The sequence below is a fragment of the Rutilus rutilus genome, assembly GCF_951802725.1.
Source record: "Rutilus rutilus genome assembly, chromosome: 21".
Classification (NCBI taxonomy): domain Eukaryota; kingdom Metazoa; phylum Chordata; class Actinopteri; order Cypriniformes; family Leuciscidae; genus Rutilus; species Rutilus rutilus.
The window spans coordinates 15541186-15560746 of NC_140226.1; the positions used below are offsets into that span (position 1 = coordinate 15541186).

The following is a 19561-nucleotide window of genomic DNA, read 5'->3' on the forward strand; positions in this document are numbered from 1 at the left end:
AACGATGTGCAACGAATGGAAACGTTTTTCGTGTACACAAGACGTTGTCAAAACCATCCCAGGTCACATGGGTCTGCGAAAAAAATCCTGTAATCTGCAGTAGTTGGCGATGTCACTTTGTAAAGAAACACTACGCACCTATAGACTAACAGAATCGTTTTCAAAAACGTGCACTTTGAAACCCGTTTTCAAAAGTTCGTTTTCAGGCCCCCAGATGTCATACAATGATTGGTCCGCGCAGCGCTGCTTCGTCAAACACACCTAATGTATTCAGTGAATGTGTTTCTAGTTTATGCGCACGGCCTCTAACTGAAAAAAATAGGATCCACCTTGACAAAATATAATTTGTTCACTCACAACAAACTGAACAAATTACTTTATTTTATTTACATTTTCCAAATATTACTTGCATCTCAGTGAAACTCTGACTTTTTATGCAATACCACAAAATTCACATAAACACATGTGGATGGAAACCTTGCTACTAATAGAGTAATTAATCATTTCGTATCTCGTAGTGTTTACGGTTTCATTTTGTACTGCTGATTTCCTTGAGAACACACAACTACCCTTTTCTCCTCAAGTAACACCCCTGCTAAAGCCAGATGAATGATGTTCATTAAAAAGACTTGCGCTGACCTGACACAGAGCATCCAGAGACGCATTATTCTTACACAACATTAGGAGCGCAAGCCTCACCTAATCTACATATCCACACACTCGCACACAGAGACGATAATGGAGTGAACGAGAGACAAAAGGAGAAAGCCAGAGAATTGGGAGGACTTTTATTGTGAAACGGAGGCAGAGGGATTATTCTCCCGCCGCGCTGAACCCAACGAGCCGTGACGGGTCCATCTCCAGTTCCCGACACACACAGCAGTGGTGTCTCAAATGCTTCTTACTTCACAACACACACACACACACACACACACACACACCTTAAACCTCTACAAGCCAGTCGCGACCTGGATGGAATTACGTAATGTTGCAGCCAGTGCGGCTGTCATACAGCAGGGAGGGATGGGGCTTGAGAGAGAGAGAGAGAGAGAGAGAGAGAGAGAGAGAGAGAGAGAGACAGAGAGATAGGGAATGGGAGGCGGGAAGGCAATGAAGCAAGAAGTCAGACTGATCTATTAGAGCTAATAATTACAATAATAAAACTGCAAAGATGCAGTCAAAACCCCAGGAGCATTGCGAACAAGCGTAGCCCTCTCAAGGTCAGACAAGGGAGGGCCGCACTTTTACGGTTACCAGCTCAGAATCCGGCTGAGTGATTACAGGTTTGAATTGTCCTCGTTCAAGGTCATTTTGCCAAAACTGGCAAGTTATGTGACCTTGAACGAACCTGAAATACTGAACAGCTACTGAATTTACGATTGCCATAGTGTGAGAATGCATTAAAAAGATTTGATTTGTACATTTTCTGAAGAAAAACTCAACCGTGGTTGCTAGTTTGTTGCATAATGGTCAATAAGATCCTTTTATATTCAAACCTCTACTCTATGGCTTGGTACCTCCTTTAATGTAAGATGTTTCACACATTGTATCACCCCTTTAGGTGAAAGTCATACATTTGATCGCTTTGGAAAGTAACAAAACGCCTCTCCTCAACAAGCCGCATCGCTTGAATGGCCTTGTTCCTGTGTAATGTGAGATAACAGCCTGATATATACACAAAACATTGGGACACAAGCTGATAAATGATTTGAACAGGTCATCTTCAGAGCGGAACAATTATCTCCAACAAAATTTAAACGCCTGTCAAAACATTCCTGAGACGGCGCTCTTTCAGGAAGACTGCTCTGACAAGAGGCACAAAAGCGCTGACAGGAGAGGACGAGGGAGACCTCAGCTTCTCTCACGTGACGTTAACCCTGCCGACCCAAAATGACCAAGACATTTATTGAAAAAAAACAGCTCCTGTCTCTCACAAAGAGAAGCCTGCGATAATGACAAGAGTATGTGATTTTGATCATTAAATACAACATGAAATCAAAATTAAGTCAATGTATTGGTCCTTTAGAACTTTTTTTGTTTTGTTATCATTTATAAAACATTTTTTTTTATAACATTTTAAATGGACATTTTTTGCTACCATAACCAAGGTCAGGAGTGTGTGTGTGTGTGTGTGTGTGTGTGTACCTACAAATTTGTACCCAGAAGTGACAAAAAACCTGACAAAATCTCCAAAAACCTCCCTTTAGTGATGTCCTCATTTGTAAATCTGGTATAAAAATAAAGTAATTCAAGTTTTATATATATATATATATATATATATATATATATATATATATATATATATATATATATATAAAAATGCAGAAAGTTTTCTGTGATGGGTAGGGTTAGTGTACAGGGATATAATATACAGATTGTAAAGTATAAAAAGCATTACGTCTATTGAACATCCCCATTCTGATAGCTAAGTAAAGGTGTGTGTGTGTGTGTGTGTGTGTGTAATGATGAAATATACGAACCAATATATTTATAACAAATATATAAATAAATGTCAATATTATTGGTTAATATATTTCATCACTTCACAATACAATACAAATCCCACTGAATAAAATCAAGACCGGCCCAAGATTATTTACATCTGAATATGCCCATTTGAAGCATCTACTTTCTCATACCTCTTTTCTCAGGTCTTCTCGTATGACCTGCCTGATCTCCTCCATACTGCTCTGAGGCGCTCTGCTGTGTAGGATCTTCAGTGTGCTAGTGTACTCCTCAGGCAGGAGGTAGTCCAGGGCTCCCAGGTGCTGCCCTACTTTAATGAAGGTGCCTCTGTTCATACAACACAGGTCCCGGAGCCTTTCCGCCGAACGCCTGTGAACCTGAAGAAAAAGGGACATTTAAACAAATGTTATTATTATTATATATTATGTATAAGCTCTCATAATTCTCATCTATACAACTACTGTTCAAAATTTGGGAAGAGCTTTTTTTTTCTTTTAAGAAATGCATACTTTCAGCAAGGATGCATTAAATTGATCAAAAGTGATAGTAAAGACATTTATAATGTTACAAACGATTCCTGTTCTTTTGATCTTACCATTAATCAAAGAATCCTGAAAAAAAAGTATCACCGTTTCTATAAAAGCAGCACAACTGATTTGAGGTGGACAAAGTACACAACTTCCTTACTTGAGTGAAAGTACAGATACTACTGGTCAAATATTACTCCGTTACAAGTTAAAAGTTGTAAAGACCGATTTTTACTTAAAGCTACACTGTGTAGGATTTTCTCCCATCTAGCGGTGAAACTGTTTATGACTACCAACCGAATATTACTTTCTAGCCCCTCCCATTCCGAGGGCGTTTTAACTCCTACGGTGGCCGTATTATTTCAAATCTGCCGACAGTCGCGAGTAATCTCCCCCTCGCATTCGTCACGGTGCCACTGCGTGTAAAAACGCGAAAGGCGAAAATTGAATTTCCAGGTATGTCCCTCTTTGGCTAATGTATTTTCAAGATGGAGGCGCAACATGGCCGCCGCCACTCGAGCGACTCGCTCGTATGTATTCTAAATGGCAGATTCTACGCTTGCGAGAATACTTGATTAGTTGGTAGAAGTAATTACACATTAATGAGCACATATTTTGAAAGAACAAAGTGTTTTTTGCTAAGAATCAACTTAAAAAATTAAACAGTGTAGCTTTAAGTAAAAGTACAGAAGCACTTGTTTTAAAAGTACTTGAGTATCAAAAGTACAAAGTAAATGTCAATGCATTGGTATATTATTGTTGCATTATTACAGGACCTTATGCCTCTGAAGCAACCTAGCGAATACACTGACCAGTTTGTAGTTTTTTAGTGTGGTTTAGAATGTCACAAAACCTATAGAAATTAAACAACTGAACTGATAAAAAAGACAGCCATAATCATCTTCTTTTTTTTTATTTATTTAACACTCCTATCATCCCAACAAAAGAAGTACACATCTATGTGTATCCATTCATGCACATTTGAATCAAGTGGTCTATAATAAAAAAAATAATAATAAAAAAAAAACTAGCTATACAACCATAACTGTAACTGCCCAACAGCAATACTGCTTTAACAAACAGCACAACAGAAATACTTATTTGCCGTGAAAACAAAACTTTCAAATCATTACTTGTGACAACGATACTGTCTCTCACAGATCACTTGTAAAGAGAAATTGTTCTAATCGTCAAACATGTGACCCCACAGGAGTGATTACTGATAGGCTGTCTGTCACCCGCAAAAAAACAATCACGTTTTATAGACGGAAAAAATCATAACCTGACTAACATAACTACTTTCTACTCAAGAACTTTGACAGAAATGTAGTGGAATAAAAAGTACGAGATTTGTCTTTCAAATGTAGTGAAGTTAAAGTAAACAGTTTCCAGAAAAAATTATACTCAAGTAAAAAGTGTACTTAAGTACAGTACTCAAGTAAATGTACTTTGTTACAGTCCACCTCTGGATTTAACATTGATAAGAAGTGTTTCTTGAGCCTCATATCTTTCATATTAGAATGATTTATGATCATGTGACACTGAAGACTAGAATAATGATGCTGAAAATTCAGCTTCACGTCACAGTCACAGAAAACAATTCAATTTTAAAAAACTATTAGACACATCATAAAATATTACTGTTTGATAAAATGTTTAGATCAAATAAATGTAACCTTGTGTTCAAAAACATTTAAAAAAAAATCTTACCGACCCCAAACTTTTTAACATAGTCAGTAAAAATGATTAGTATATAATTCTTAAGTATTTACAGTACACAATACGCTAATTCACAATACTCACAAATCCCCAATGTATGTTATTCAGTGGTAAAATACCAGTGAATAATCGAGGAATAGTTTATATATATATATTATACACATATACATATACACACATCGTTACTGAAGAGAAGTCAAAGCAAATTACTTTTAAATAATGGAATTGCCATAGTATATATATTTTTTCTGATAGTGAATAGCTTAATAATTGTAAGTTACTTTGAAGTGTTAACCAAAAAGAAATTGCAAGAAAACCTAGAAGCAGCAAAAACACTATTATTAATTAGCATTTTAATTTGCTGTGAATTAGCAAGGACAACATTAAGAATGGACAACATAACACTAACAGAAACTTATTTTGATAAGTTGCCTGCATCATTGCTGCTAGCAAAAAAATAAAATATAAACTACACACAATGGTCCCTCCCAGTCATCTCATTTGTCTTAAATGCTGTTTAAATGGGACATCACTTTTATGGGGGTCTTTGTGCCGTCCCGTCCCAACACCAGCTGGTAGAGTTGATAGTACTCTTGGAGGGACGTCCCTTTGGGACCTGAGCAAATAAACTGCCGTGAAATGAGCTCTCTTAACCCTCTCACCCTGACAAAAAACAGTCTTTTGTGCTCCAAATGGGGCCACATATGAGGTTGGTCGACCCGATTTGAATCATCCCTCAAAAGACAAAGTCCACATGCACCTAATTATACCGGGTGGGGAGTCTATATGAACATTTGGCACCTTAATAAAATAAAAAAGTATACAAATTATTGGCAGTTTTGTCAATGAATTTAATTTCCAATATGATCCAGTCCAGTTTTTGTTTTATCCAGTACACAGAATTGTCTCCATGAGCAAAAACACACACACACACACATTTTATACACACACACACATATACATACATACACACACACATTTATACACACACATTGTTACTGAAGAGAAGTCAAAGCAAATGACATAAGTATTTTAAAATATTATAAATTATACATAAAAAACATGCATCTTTATTTGCCCCCCTCAGTTATTCTAGGTGTATATGAGAGAAACATTTCAAAATGTTTTTATAGTGCTTTTTACAATAACTCAGAGCAGTTTTATAGTTAACTTTGACAACTCTAAAAATACATTTAATCAAATAAAATGTAACCAAACGTCACATTTAATTTCGCTTGGTTTATTAAGTTACAAGACAGTTCACATTAAAACCAAAAATCTTACCTCTAGTCTAGACCAACAAATGCCATACAATTTTTTTCATTTATTTGTTTATGTTTGTTTTTATGTAAATATATGTTTGAATAATTATGCTTTTTGTGGATGGAGGGGCATCCTGTCATACCGTATCCTGCCTTGGCACCACAAACGGCATCAGATTTTAGGGTCCCCCCCACCTCTAATATCTTAATTTAATCTCTGTGTGTGTGTGTGTGTGTGTGTGTGTGTGTGTGTGTGTGTGTGTGTGTGTGTGTGTGTGTGTGCGTGTGTGTGTGTGTGTGTGTGTGTGTGTGTGTGTGTTTTTTCTTATTTCTCGAGTGCTTCACTCAGGCAACACCCCCTACGGTCCAAAAAACTTTGGACTCGAGGCATCGAGCTGATATTTCTGACAGGATGTCGAGGGGAGAGTAAACACACTTCTGTCAGGCAGGATTTGCTGTTAATCCTCACATGCAGTGGATGGGAGATTTGAAGGTTGTCCTATGGGCATTTTTTGCACTGTTCAAGCTCAGCGCCGCCACCACCACCGATGGCAGCCTAGGCCGTCTGGCTTTTGCGGCATGCACAAAACCCCATTTTCCGTGCCCAGAGAAGCCAATAGGATGTGGCAGCTCGGAGATAATTACGAGGGTGATGAGAAGACACTTTATTTCGGCGGATACTAAACATGTGGTTCTCGCCTTCTCAGCCCAGAGCCCAAACAGGCTTTTGATGGTGAGGATGTGTCGAGGAGAAAGGCAGGGCTAATAAGAGACGAAGGAGGCAGTAATAACAGTCATGATCTCTGCCTGCTCATCTTTAACACCTTCTATACTGGATCTGTGGAACCAATAAAGTAAAGTGGAGGGACGGCGGCTTGAGAAAAAGGAAGAAGAAGAGCAGCTCTACCCCTTTTTTATTCTTCTCTAATCCCCCAGGGAGAGAAATCGGTGCCACCTGCCATCTTACAGTCCTGGCAATGGAAGACGCTATTGGCAGGCAGTCAGACTTCCTACATTTCTTTCAATATTCCAACCCCACGTTTCTCCCAGCCACCCGCGGCTACTGCATTTGCATGGCCAGTCCATTAGGGGCAGCCTGGAGAAATGTGGCGGCTTTTTACATGGTGTGAAGGGGAAGCCACTCTGGGATTGGCTGATTCGCTCTGGCATTCATCCAACAACCTAGTCTGTGGCATGCAGCTGGCCGATCTTAAGCTTCTAAGGAAGAAAAATGTATTAAAATCGATCCATAAACACATGCTAACTTTCAAAGCAGCACAGAAAGGGAACTCCAGGCAGACCTAATTCTCCAGAAAACTATATTCACAAAAAGGGCAGCATTTACTGCAGCAATTTACCGTGAGCCAGCGGAGAGTGAAATAACACAAGAGCGCTCGTCGTATCTGATGAGGCGTCAATCATGTCTTCCATCAAGGCAATGCTGAAGAGTCTTTTGTTACAGTAGTTGTTCAGCAAACACAAGTGTGACAGCCAATCAAGTCCTCAGAGAAGCACGGGGAGGCACAGGAGAAGCCTTCCACATGTTCAGAGAGTAATAAGACAGACAAACTCAGCAGAAAGCTTTGACTTTATGTGGGCAAGTAGGAGAGAGAGAGAGAGAGAGAGAGAGAGAGAGAGAGAGAGAGAGAGAGAGAGAGAGAGAGAGAGAGAGAGAGAGAGAGAGAGAGAGAGAGAGAGAGAGCTCAATAGATGAAAAGATCCCACACACATGGAAGGACGGACGAACAAAGCTTTAGCTATGAGCTCTGCCCGACTTAAAACACCTCACCAAGAAGACTATTGGAAGATTCAGGGTGTACAAAATGTTCCCTGTTGAGATTTGCTGGTTGTGTCATACAATAGAAATGAAAAGAAAGTGTAAGTTACAAAAGCTACAGTTAACAGGAGTTACACTCCAACTTAAATTGAACCTATTAAAACCACACACGTTCCTAACTGTCTGGCTGTTTTTAGATAGCATTTGGGGATTTTTCTCAATTTAGTTTGTACCTTTTTTTTGCTATGATTGACAGACAGAAAGAATAGGTTGAAAGGACGATAATGGATATAACAGTTGACAGACAGATAAGTAGGTAGATTAATTACGTTAATATATTTTAAATAATTTAGCGTATACAGTAAGTACATATATATATATATATATATATATGCTAAATTATTTAAAATATATTAACGTAATTAATCTACCTACCTATCTATCTATCTACACAGATAAATATATCCACACTCAAGTATTACATATTAAATTAAAGCAAAATTTGTATTAAGCTAACCTAAACCTGAAAATAATAATGAGAAAACAATACAAAGAACAAACGGTATCAAATATTAACAAAACATAGCCTACACTAACTTACAGTTTCACTTTCATACAGATGTTGGTATCGGCATTAGCCATTACAAAAAACTAGGGATGCACGATATATCGGCCACCAGATTGATATCGGCTGATATATGTTAGTTTTTTATGTTATCGTTATCAGCCCGATAAGAACATTTGGCCGATATATTAAAGCCAATAAATAATGGATTATTTCGTTCAGCTGAAACACTTCAGGTGCGTAATGTTCGCCATAATGGTTTTAAATTCCTTGAAATATGATTGGAATCACTTCAAAAAAGGAAATACAGTTAAGTCCCATACACAAAAGAATTATATTTGAAATATATTTTCTGGATATGTTTTGGAATATATGCAAATATTTGAAATTGGCCCAATAAATATATTTCATACTTATATTTCATATATTTTTGTTATATTTCAGAATATATTTCAATGTATTTGGAATATATGCCACATATATTTTTGACACTTTTGGGGACCCGTACAGAAAAAAATACATTGAAATATATTCTGAAATATAACAAAAATATATGAAATATAAGTATGAAATATATTTATTGGGCCAATTTCAAATATGTGCATATATTCCAAAACATATCCAGAAAATATATTTCTTTTGTGTATGGGATGCAACATGTGGAGCATAAGTCTGTCATAAAGGCTTCATCATAATATCATAATGAAAACATTATAATTGTGTGCTTGGGACATGACTTTTAATGGTGAGACTTTTGTTTGTGTCATCAGGCTCTCAAAAATTAAATAAGAATTTGGATTTAGAATTATCTGCCAATATATCGGTTATCGGCTTTCAAATATAAAGAATTATCGTTATCGGCCAAAATTTTCATAACATCCCTCAAAAATATTAAATAAAACACACAAAAAAACCTGTCAATCATTATTGGATTATTTGGTGGATTGGACTGATATTACAGCATTAAAAATGCCGCCAAGAAATGCATCTGACCGAGACAAGCCAATTTATACAGGGATACCATATTTTGAACGGTTGTTCTGAATATCCCGAAGTGAAACATCACATTTCCCTTTTGCAGCACTTTTGGCGCGTGCAGTCTGTCATCGCTGTTCTGTGGAGGCAACGAGGCCCTGCGCAATTAATACCCAAGTAGAGCAATTCCCTCTACCTCCCCATCACCTCCTCTACTGTTCTCTTCCTCCTCCCCAAAAGCCCTTCCCCTCCCTCCATACCTCTCTCTCTCTCTTCCCGCAACCCTTTCATCCGTGGACAGAGCGGCACAAAGCCGGAGCTCTGACAACTCTCGTAATTGCCACAGACATTAATGACATATTTCAGCAGCAGGCAGAAGCCATTAGATGGCCTTTGAAAAATGCTTTGTAGGACCATCATCAGAGCATGTTATTGCCAGGGGACTAATGGGGAGACAGCAGAGGTTCCTCTTATGCTGTTCCTGCTCTCACTGTGCACAAAACACCAAAGAATAATGATCAGTCTTACATCAAAGAAAACATGAATTAGCAAGACTGTCAAAAACTTGACATGCTAAGACAAACTGTTAACCTCAGCGCAACAATACGGCAAAAGTGGCAGGTCACTTTTCAGTATCAAGAATAATAAAAAACAAGATTACGATGCAGTTTAAAATACTGAAAATCGAATAACATTTTATGGTGCAAAGATGATTGCCCAACATAAATAAATAAATGAATATTCAAATAAATCAATAAAAATATGCACAAATAAATCAATAAATACATCAAACCCCATGCATGGCAAATAAGACACCATGCACTACAAATAATCTAAAGGCTATTAGTGTAAAACAAACACTGGCATAAATATTCCAGACTCTCTAATTATAGACAGAACGATGTTTCTTGGTCTCAGGGTCTATAAAATTCTCTTTCACTCTGTCACTGAACTGAAATTAGAAGACAATTTCTTTATTATTGAAAATATAGAATAGAAGTGGCAGATAAAACTAGAAAATCTCACCCTAGGTTGTTTTTTTTTTCTTCTCAATTCAAAAGCACTTACTCCATCAAAATAGAAGCAATAATACAAATCAGCTCACAAACCCATACATAACTCCAGTGTCAGAGACATTGAGAAGACATATTGGTGAACAATTCATTGACTCAAAGCCTGTTTGGCACAGAGAAAGTATTTTATAAAAGGAGCAAGCTTAGTGTGCATTCACCCTTGTAATCGATATTTAAACTTCAAATATCTTACGACAATATCTTTTTGTAGAGCTTTTCGTTAAAAGGTAGCACTATGCTAAGCTAGTATGCCAAGTTGATAGCTTGCTAACTGAAAACACAAAGAAAGGGAGAGTGTTTGGGTTTAAGACATCAATTTTTGGCATTGTGTCCATTCTGAGATGCTAGTGTCACCTAAAAATGCTTCACCAATAAAAGGTTACACATAGGGTTCAATGCAAATCGATAAGTGAGAAGAATTAAGATAACTTAAGCTCTTTACAGCTAGTGCAACCTTAGATTCTTGAGTGCTAGCAGATAGCTTCTTTAGATAACTACTTGAAAGTGAATAAAAACATCCAGTCATGTAGTAATACCACCTTAGAGAGAGCAGACTGGTATCGGGTTACAACTTGCTGAACCACTCATTTTAAGTGAGAGCCTCATTGACTTTTTTCTCATATGGCAACCATGTTTTGGGGGTAAAGCACAAATCAATGACCTCTAAAATGCTAGAGTCATGTACAGTATTACAGCCCTATTGATCAAGTAACCAAATAAATCACACCTCCAGACAGAAAAAAGTGATAATAATGGTCTGTCTACCAATTTCTTTCTCCCTTACTTGTTTAATAAAGTGATTTCATGTACTGTACATGAAAGGTCTATTCACCTTTCTGTGAAGGAAAGCCGCAAAATGGCGGCTCGTTCTTCTGTGATCTTTCGTTTGAGGTGAAAAGATGCTCTGTGCACTTCCATCATTACACGGCGGCTTAGCCAGTCACTCCTTTTGTAAGCAAAGTGGAGCAACATGCGTTCATAGAAATTGCATCTATTATTGCCAGGCAATTATTGCTTTACATTGTGACTTCATGAATAACTCTGAGGGAGCGGGCAATTTAGCGGCTGCCCAATCTCAGAAAATTCCCAGCAGTCAATAAATGCACACTAGACCATTAAAAAGCCCCTCTTATTCATTTCTCCCCCCACCTCTGCGAGCAGTACCTACTACCGCCCATCTCAGTTAGAAATTGCTTGGCCAGATGGAGGGCTGAGGGGTCTGTTTGGCTAGCTCCTGGCGCTAGCAACAAATTAGCATACAGTAATGAATTGCCCGAGTAGAACAGAGATGCACTTAGCCCTTTAGAAGTGATGCCATCGAACAAATGGAAACATCTCTCATTCGTGACAGACCTAAAACAAACAAACTTTTCCCTTACGATTTACACTTCTGCTTCGTACGGCGCCTCTGTCCAGTCTCAGTGCAAGTGCTAGAAATACTGGCAGGTATTATTTAATAGTCTCTAAACTTTAGGTATGGAAGACAGGAAGGCATGCACTACCAAATTTACGGCCATGCTGTGAAGCCGCTTTGTAACTTCTGAAAGGAGTCTCATTCAGCCTGGTGGGTTTTCAATGGAATAAAATGAGCTTGCTGTTATTCCAGACAAGCAACAGTGATTCCTTAGTCATGATGTTAACTGGCCTATTTGCCCAAATCCACCAGAAGAAAGATTAACCCTGATTAAAAGGATGAGATGAGGTCAGGTCAAAGAGTAACATCTGAAATAAATACAAAGCACCTGGTGTGTTTGCAGAGGGTTTCGTTTATGGCTGGTGACATCAAAATGAACTCTTTCCCCGCCACTGACAGAAATTTCCGGCTTTCCATGTTATTACTTTTGTATGGTACTAGGGAGTAGATCTAAGATCTCCAGATCTAAACACAAAGAAGAAGCAGAAACAAGCGATATCATATGTAAAATAACGTGATCATCAACATTAACCAGCATATAAATCAAAACTGCCTAATGTTACTGAATGAATTGTTGACCCAGGATGAGCTATAGGACTGTGAAGCATTAGGGGTGTTAATGAACTCAATCTACGATTTAATCATTGTTCTAAATGCGCTATTGATGTAGTCTTTGAAAAAAACTTAATTATCTCAGCTTTATGCTCAAAAAGTTGCTTTTTATGAAATTTACCCGCATTCAGGTGTTGATAAAAAAACGAATGCATGAAGCTAGAATAAAACAGGGGTTTTATGTTGTTTTAAAGCAGAAGATCTGTTCTTTCTTTTAATATATTGCATATTCAGATATTCATACAACAAATATTCTGGGGGCCATGAAAATTTTCAGAAAATGATCCGAAAATGCTGGAGGAGGCTGGCAACTTTTTTCAAAAACGCTGGTCGGGAAAGAGTTAAAAGCCCACTTTGTCCAACTTGTGTGTCCAAAATATAGAGGAAAAACAGGGAAACATTTTATTATGCCATTTTTACACATATTACATGTTATTGCTAATAACTATAAATTATGCATAAATGTATGCAAATAAAACAACCCCTAATCCTTAATGTAGTTATTTAACATTAGTCAGTACTTAAATGTATAATTACACTGTAACAAGGACACCTTCAAATTAAGTGTAACCAAAACGGATTTCAGACACTAATCTTCAAATGGCATATTGGTTGTCAAGATAAATGGTTACCATTTACAATAATGTCCTATTAGTTAACGTTATGTAATGCATTAACTAACATTAACAACGAGTAATAGATTTGTTACAGTATTTATTGATCCTTGTTCAACTGTTTAACTGCTCATGTTGGCTCAGGTCAATTAAATAATATTAATAGATACAACTTCTGATTTTAATGTATAGTAAATGTTGGATTAAAATGAACTAAGATTACTAAAATGCTTTTGAAGTATTTTTCATTGTTAGTTCATGTTAATGAATGTAGTTTAATGGAACCTTTTTATACAGTGTAACAAGATAAATTAATTGTTTAACAAAGAAAATTTAAAGTCTACTTTTGAACCACTAAGACTGCTTGCATTATACATTTTTATGAAATTTCCCCTTCACATTCCTATAATCTTAATAATAATTCATTATATTTATAAATCATTATTGATTAAAATTAGTACATTATATTTATTACATTTTATTGCATTTCCATCCAAAAAAACAACAAAAACAATCATATGATACTTTAAATCAAATTCATATTAGGCTGCTACTTATATTTTGGGTGTAAAATGTGACCTGGACACCCTTAAACAATCCTTTTTTCTGAAGGTTCACATTCCTTAGGGTACAGTATTTATAATCAAAAGCATGCCGAAAACAATAAAAAAAATAGAAACTTAAAAGAGACATCAGAATCTGATAGCGGCTGAGAAATGTTCATAGCCTGCAGCTCCCACAGCCCTCAAGAATAATGTGCCATTAGTAGCAGCTGCATTACGTTCAATTAATAAAAGCAGACATCCCAGATTACATCTGCAGCATAGGGGTTGAATTATGCAATCCCACACTTCATTACTGAAAGCTCTGTGAGCCAAATCAATACACTTTCTGTCATATCAGCTTCCCTTATCCTTCCTACAGAGGCTGTGGAACTTAATGCTGAAGAGTTTGATTATTCATTTATTTAAAAGGTGTGATCCGGCAAATTTAATGTTCAACATTGTTACTCCTCCTGTCCACTACCCCCCACCATCCACATTATTAAGGAGCAAGCAATGCGGAAAGTCAAAAGAGGTCAGCAAAGTGCACATTAAATACTGTGATGCAATAAGTGATCAATCTTTTTGAAATCTTTTTTGAAATCTGAACCAATTTGACGCATCAGTCCGTCTACCAACAGCACTCATAAGTGGGACTGTTTTTATGATGTTCAAAAAAATATATATTTTTCATAGGATTTCTTACTTAGATTCTTTAAAGACGAAGCATGCAATTTCTCTGCCAGATGCATCATCAGCTAAAACTGCAAAAATAATGAATCCTAATGACAAGTTTACAGAGAAAACTACCCAGTCTACCATTGGTCAAACAAACTCGTGTTACTGGTTGAGTCAAAAATGCAAACAGAAGTGGGTTTGAATCACAAACAAATGTCACCTAATAATCTCTTGAAATGAGCAAAAAGCTACGATTATGAAACAAAACCACAATATCCAGGCACAAATATACCAGGCAATCATTTTCAACACGAGTTTTTAGTGCTGAAGCTGGAAGACTCCTCTGAAAACTTCATTTGGAGCTGTCTATTTATTACTAGCTTTGCTGTGATAAGAATGCAATTTGCATTTGAGAATATGAGAGAGACGATTATCAGAAGTGAGAACTCAATAGTAGAATCTAGACAGAGGCTAAAGCATGCTAATGTTCTGGCCGCAAATTCATTACTGCCGCCATTTCATGCACTGGTGGAGCCCAAGCAGCGTCTGATTTACTGTTCTCCTCTCTCAGAGGCGGCACACCATTTCGTATCTCTTCGAATCTCCAGTCCACTGCTCAGAGGAGAGCTGAGACGCCATCTTTTTTTTCCAATTCTAGATATAGTTCAATACCAGAACCGCAAGTAATCCCATCTTTAAGCGAGATGATGTTCATGTGATTACAGAAACTTCTCCCAATTGCATGTGTTAATGGATATTCCATTTGTAATATGAAGTGTAACAGTCCCAGTATCTTTCCCAGCATATAAAAGTAAATGACCAATGAACAAACAGGAATATAGAGTTCACCAATTGTGGAAGGAGACATCAGATTTAATTTCATTTAAAAAAAAAAAAAAAATTGTTTTAAAAACATTGTCGCCCAGCAAAAGTTTGGAGACATTTAAACAGCTTAAAAAAGAGAAACAAATGAACAATAATAACAACAAATAAAAATTAGCTACAATATGGTCTGTATCTAATTCTAATAAATAAGTATTATGGTCTATTTTAGCCGTCAGCCTTAGGGTATAATCATCCGTACATTCACCAGAGGCGCTAAGGTTGCTAAATATGACATCCAAGCTGGAATACAATTTCTTTTTTCCTGATAATGTCAGTCTGTGTTAATCAGCAGCATGTCCTTCCCATTTAAAACACAAAGCACTCCAGAGATGCAGACAGTAATCACAAACTTACACAAGCAATGAAACACAGAAAATGAGTCTTAGACAAACGCAAAGTATAAATGCAGAAATTACTGTAAACTGGTTTGAATATCCCACAAGAGGTGATTCATGAACTATCACCATTGGGCCCTTGAGCAATCCACTTAACCTAAGGCTACTCCAGGTGGACCCTATAATAAACATAGTATATACAAGACCAAAGCATCTGCTTAACAACTACTGAATAGCAATGCTGACAAAACATTTACACACCATGGAACTTAGTAATTTATTTGGTAATAACACTTTAAAGTTTTTACATTTCAAGTATTATGAACATTTTTCAAGCACATTTTCAACTGGCACAACATCTCGCAAAATCTTTCCCTAGTGCTCAAAAGCAAATTGAATCTAAAAATGCAGACAGTCCAAATAAACATTTAGCCATCCATGCTGCTTCTGCTGGTCAGCGCAGATTGCCTGCCGCCAAGAAACAGTAATGGACCTTTACAGGACTTTTTCCCCATCACAAGAGACCGCCATTAATTAATGTAGAGTGAAGCTAAAAGCCAGTAACTACAATGAGTGCTTTCTCCCTCCATTGCAGCTAATTATCTGCCTTTTTTCTAAAAGCTTTGAGATAATAAATTCCAAGAGTGCAGATGGATGTGCAGACCAGACCTTTCTATCGTTCACATGCAGTGACTGTCGGCGTACAGACATATGCTACCACCACAAACCATAGAGCTTATATTACATGCGATTCACAGTGGACCACATATAGCAACCGATTGCCTAATGTAAGGAGTAGATAAGGAACAGAGAGAGAGCTGGAACAAAAGGCAATTTAGCTTTCAGCCATGTATAATTTTCATGTACTGCAGATTTTGTGCAGCGAAACATGCTCTGCCACTATTTTGCGGTTTCAATGACTTCCAAACCTGTCCAGGAGGGCCAGATCACATGACAAAGCATCTAAACGTCCATTAGGGCTGCAATAAAATTGTCAGGCAGGACTATTGATGGTACGACATCCAAATTGTGATACAGATCTAAATGACCACGATATCATTATCCACCTAGAAAACTAAATTGCTATGCAGGCTTATCGTTACCTCTCATGTTTCAAGTTAATTTGTCACTCCAGACAGATACAAGAACACAACGGAACAAAATAACATTCATTCAGGTGCATGGCGCAGTTACAGAAAGGACATTTCATTCAACAACAACACACAAGTTACATGTGACTTCTTGTCAAGGTTGTGTAAGTATGCAATGCTTCAAAACACTTCTATTCCTTTCACAGAAGTAATTCATGACAAAATTGACTGTTATTTTGTGTTTTTGGAGGTACTTTCCCATTATTTGATGATATTACCAATTTGCTTTCCTCTTAGCAATACTAACCATATTTGGCAAAGAGGTACTGCTAAATTATACTTAAGTGTCAACAAAACAACAAATTTGGCTCATTTTCAAGCACAAACTGAAGTGTTATACCTCACAGTTGAAACTGAGCTGCATAAATTTTATCCATCCAATGTCCATAAACCTAGATGAGCCGGGTTGCCCAAAAAGCTCTCATAGCTAAAAGTTCAAAACTAATGGCGGTGATTTGACATTGGTTGATACGTTCATAGAGTGGTCAATTATTGGTCATTTTAACTGGTCTCCAGAAAATAACATCTGAGCCAAATGACAAAAATCCAAGAAGTCAGAGTAGTTTAAACTCGACTACTTCCCTCTGGCAACAAACTTATTATGCTAACTGTATATTATTAGTGTGCATGAGCGGTTACTCTACGCATCACTCTAAACAGGGAGTTAAAGGTGAAGTATGTAAATTCTCCACTACTAACGTGATTTCAAAAATAATGTTTTCAAACCATCTGCCATTGGTCAAACAAATAGGTAGTCCCGCCTTAAACTCAAACCATTGTTTTTTGCTAGTCAAGGTGATCAAACAAACAGATCAATTACAAATGTACATGATACATATTATTAAATTAGTATCCTACAATTACAATTACAGACTTTTAAAAATACTTGGTTAAAACACCAGAAATGCACGTCACCTGCAATCTGAGTGCAGTTTGTTGCTAAACAAGCACACGATGTGCTTACCAACTGCATTTTTTAATACATCTGCATTTAAATACAACTACAAATCGATTTATACAGATTGTCCACTTAGTTCTAATCAAAACAAAGTTATAATGGGTGTCAAATGTAAAGCAGCACAGGCTGGTGTGTGTGACTGGATGCCTCTCCAAGACCCCCTGAGAGGAGCGCCAATGTTAATAACGACAAACAGCAACAAAGCCCATTATGAAAATGAGATCACCCTCTGTGCGGTGAGGACTCCCTGCCAAGAGCCCACACAACAGGCCCCAGGCAGAGTCACACATAGACCCCGTCACCTCTTCTTCCTCACTGACATGCTTCCACAGATCAAAGGCAGGGTTATTGGCCAACATACTTACTCAGTACTAGAGCAATTAAAAGAAAACTAAGAGCAGACGTCACATTTCATTTGACAAGACTGTACTGTATTGTTTAATACAGTTGGCCAAATGATCAACTTTCTGTCAACATCAGACTGGGTCAAATTTGCAGGGTCATCAGAAAAAAATAAGCTCTATTTTACTTAAAGACAAACAAAGCCTAAGTCAATGGCGATTAATATTTTCATCAGTTCCATAATGCAAAAAAGTAAATAGGTAAATACATAAATAAATATTATTGTCATTAATGAATTATGAAATAAAAATATATATAATAAATATATTAGTCATGTGCATGTAAATCGTAATAGTCATAAAACGTCATATTTTTATGTGTGCAAAATGTGTATCCCCTTAAATCACCTTTGGAAAGTAATGCTGTTTCAAATAAATATTGTATTAGTTACATCGTTACACCAGTAGGTGGCGACAATACAAGTGATTGTTAAAGGGATACTCCACTTTTTTCGGAAATATGCTCATTTTATAACTCCCCCAGAGTTAAAAAGTTGAGTTTTACCGTTTTAGAATCCATTCAGCCGAACTCCGGGTCTGACGGTACCACTTTTAGCATAGCTTAGCATAGATCATTGATTCAGACGAGTCCAGTAGCATTTCTTTCAAAATGACCAAAGAGTTTCAATATTTTTCCTATTTAAAACTTGACTCTTCTGTAGTTAAACCGTGTACTAAGATCGACGGAAAATGAAAAGTTGCGATTTTCTAAGCCTATATGGCTAGGAACTACTCTCATTCCGGCGTAATAATCAAGGAACTGGGCGGCCGTACCATAGGTGCAGCAGGCGTAGTGATATGACGCAGCGCCTGAAAATAGGTCTAATAGGTTAGACAAACTTAGTCCCGGTCACGTTGGAAGAAGTTACCGAGCTGGGGACTATTTTTAGGCGCTGCGTCATATCACTACGCCTGCTGCACCCATGGTACAGCCGCACAGTTCCTTGATTATTACGCCGGAATGAGAGTAGTTCCTAGCCATATAGGCTTAGAAAATCGCAACTTTTAATTTTCCGTCGATCTTAGTACACGGTTTAACTACAGAAGAGTCAAGTTTTAAATAGGAAAAATATTGAAACTCTTTGGTCATTTTGAAAGAAATGCTACTGGACTCGTCTGAATCAATGATCTATGCTAAGCTATGCTAAAAGTGGTACCGTCAGACCCGGAGTTCGGCTGAATGGATTCTAAAACGGTAAAACTCAACTGTTTAACTCTGGGGGAGTTGTAAAATGAGCATATTTCCGAAAAAAGTGGAGTATCCCTTTAAAAATGTACTTGTCATTGAATCAATTATTCATTCAAAAGATTTGTTCAAAAACGTTGATTCAACAATTAAATAAAAAAAGTGAAGTCTTAATGAGTGAGTCATTGAATCATTCATTCAAACTGTTTTTTATATTTTTTATTATTTATATTTAATTATTAATTATTACTCATTTTTTAATTGCGTTATTTTGTTTAGTTGTCTGTTCAGAATCGAAAGTCGAGATCTCGATTTAAAAAAAAAAAAAGTGATTCTCAATTTATCTAGGATTGTGCAGCCCTACAGTAAATATTTTTTACATTTTTACAATAAAATAAAATCTAAATTAAAATCTATTCCA

The 19561-nt window shown here is 36.9% G+C and overlaps 1 protein-coding gene across 3 annotated transcripts in view; it reads right to left on the minus strand.

Moving 5' to 3' along the window:
• adck1 (aarF domain containing kinase 1) overlaps positions 1–19561 on the minus strand; it is a 119298-nt gene that overhangs the window by 79059 nt on the left and 20678 nt on the right. For 2 of the 3 annotated variants that reach the window (XM_084393195.1, XM_084393196.1), the window contains one exon: positions 2640–2843. In XM_084393195.1, coding sequence (XP_084249321.1) covers positions 2640–2843 — 204 coding nt within the window. Of the gene's footprint in view, positions 1–2639; positions 2844–12106; positions 12167–19561 lie in introns of those variants that run through there. The other variant, XM_084393197.1, reaches the window with a different exon arrangement.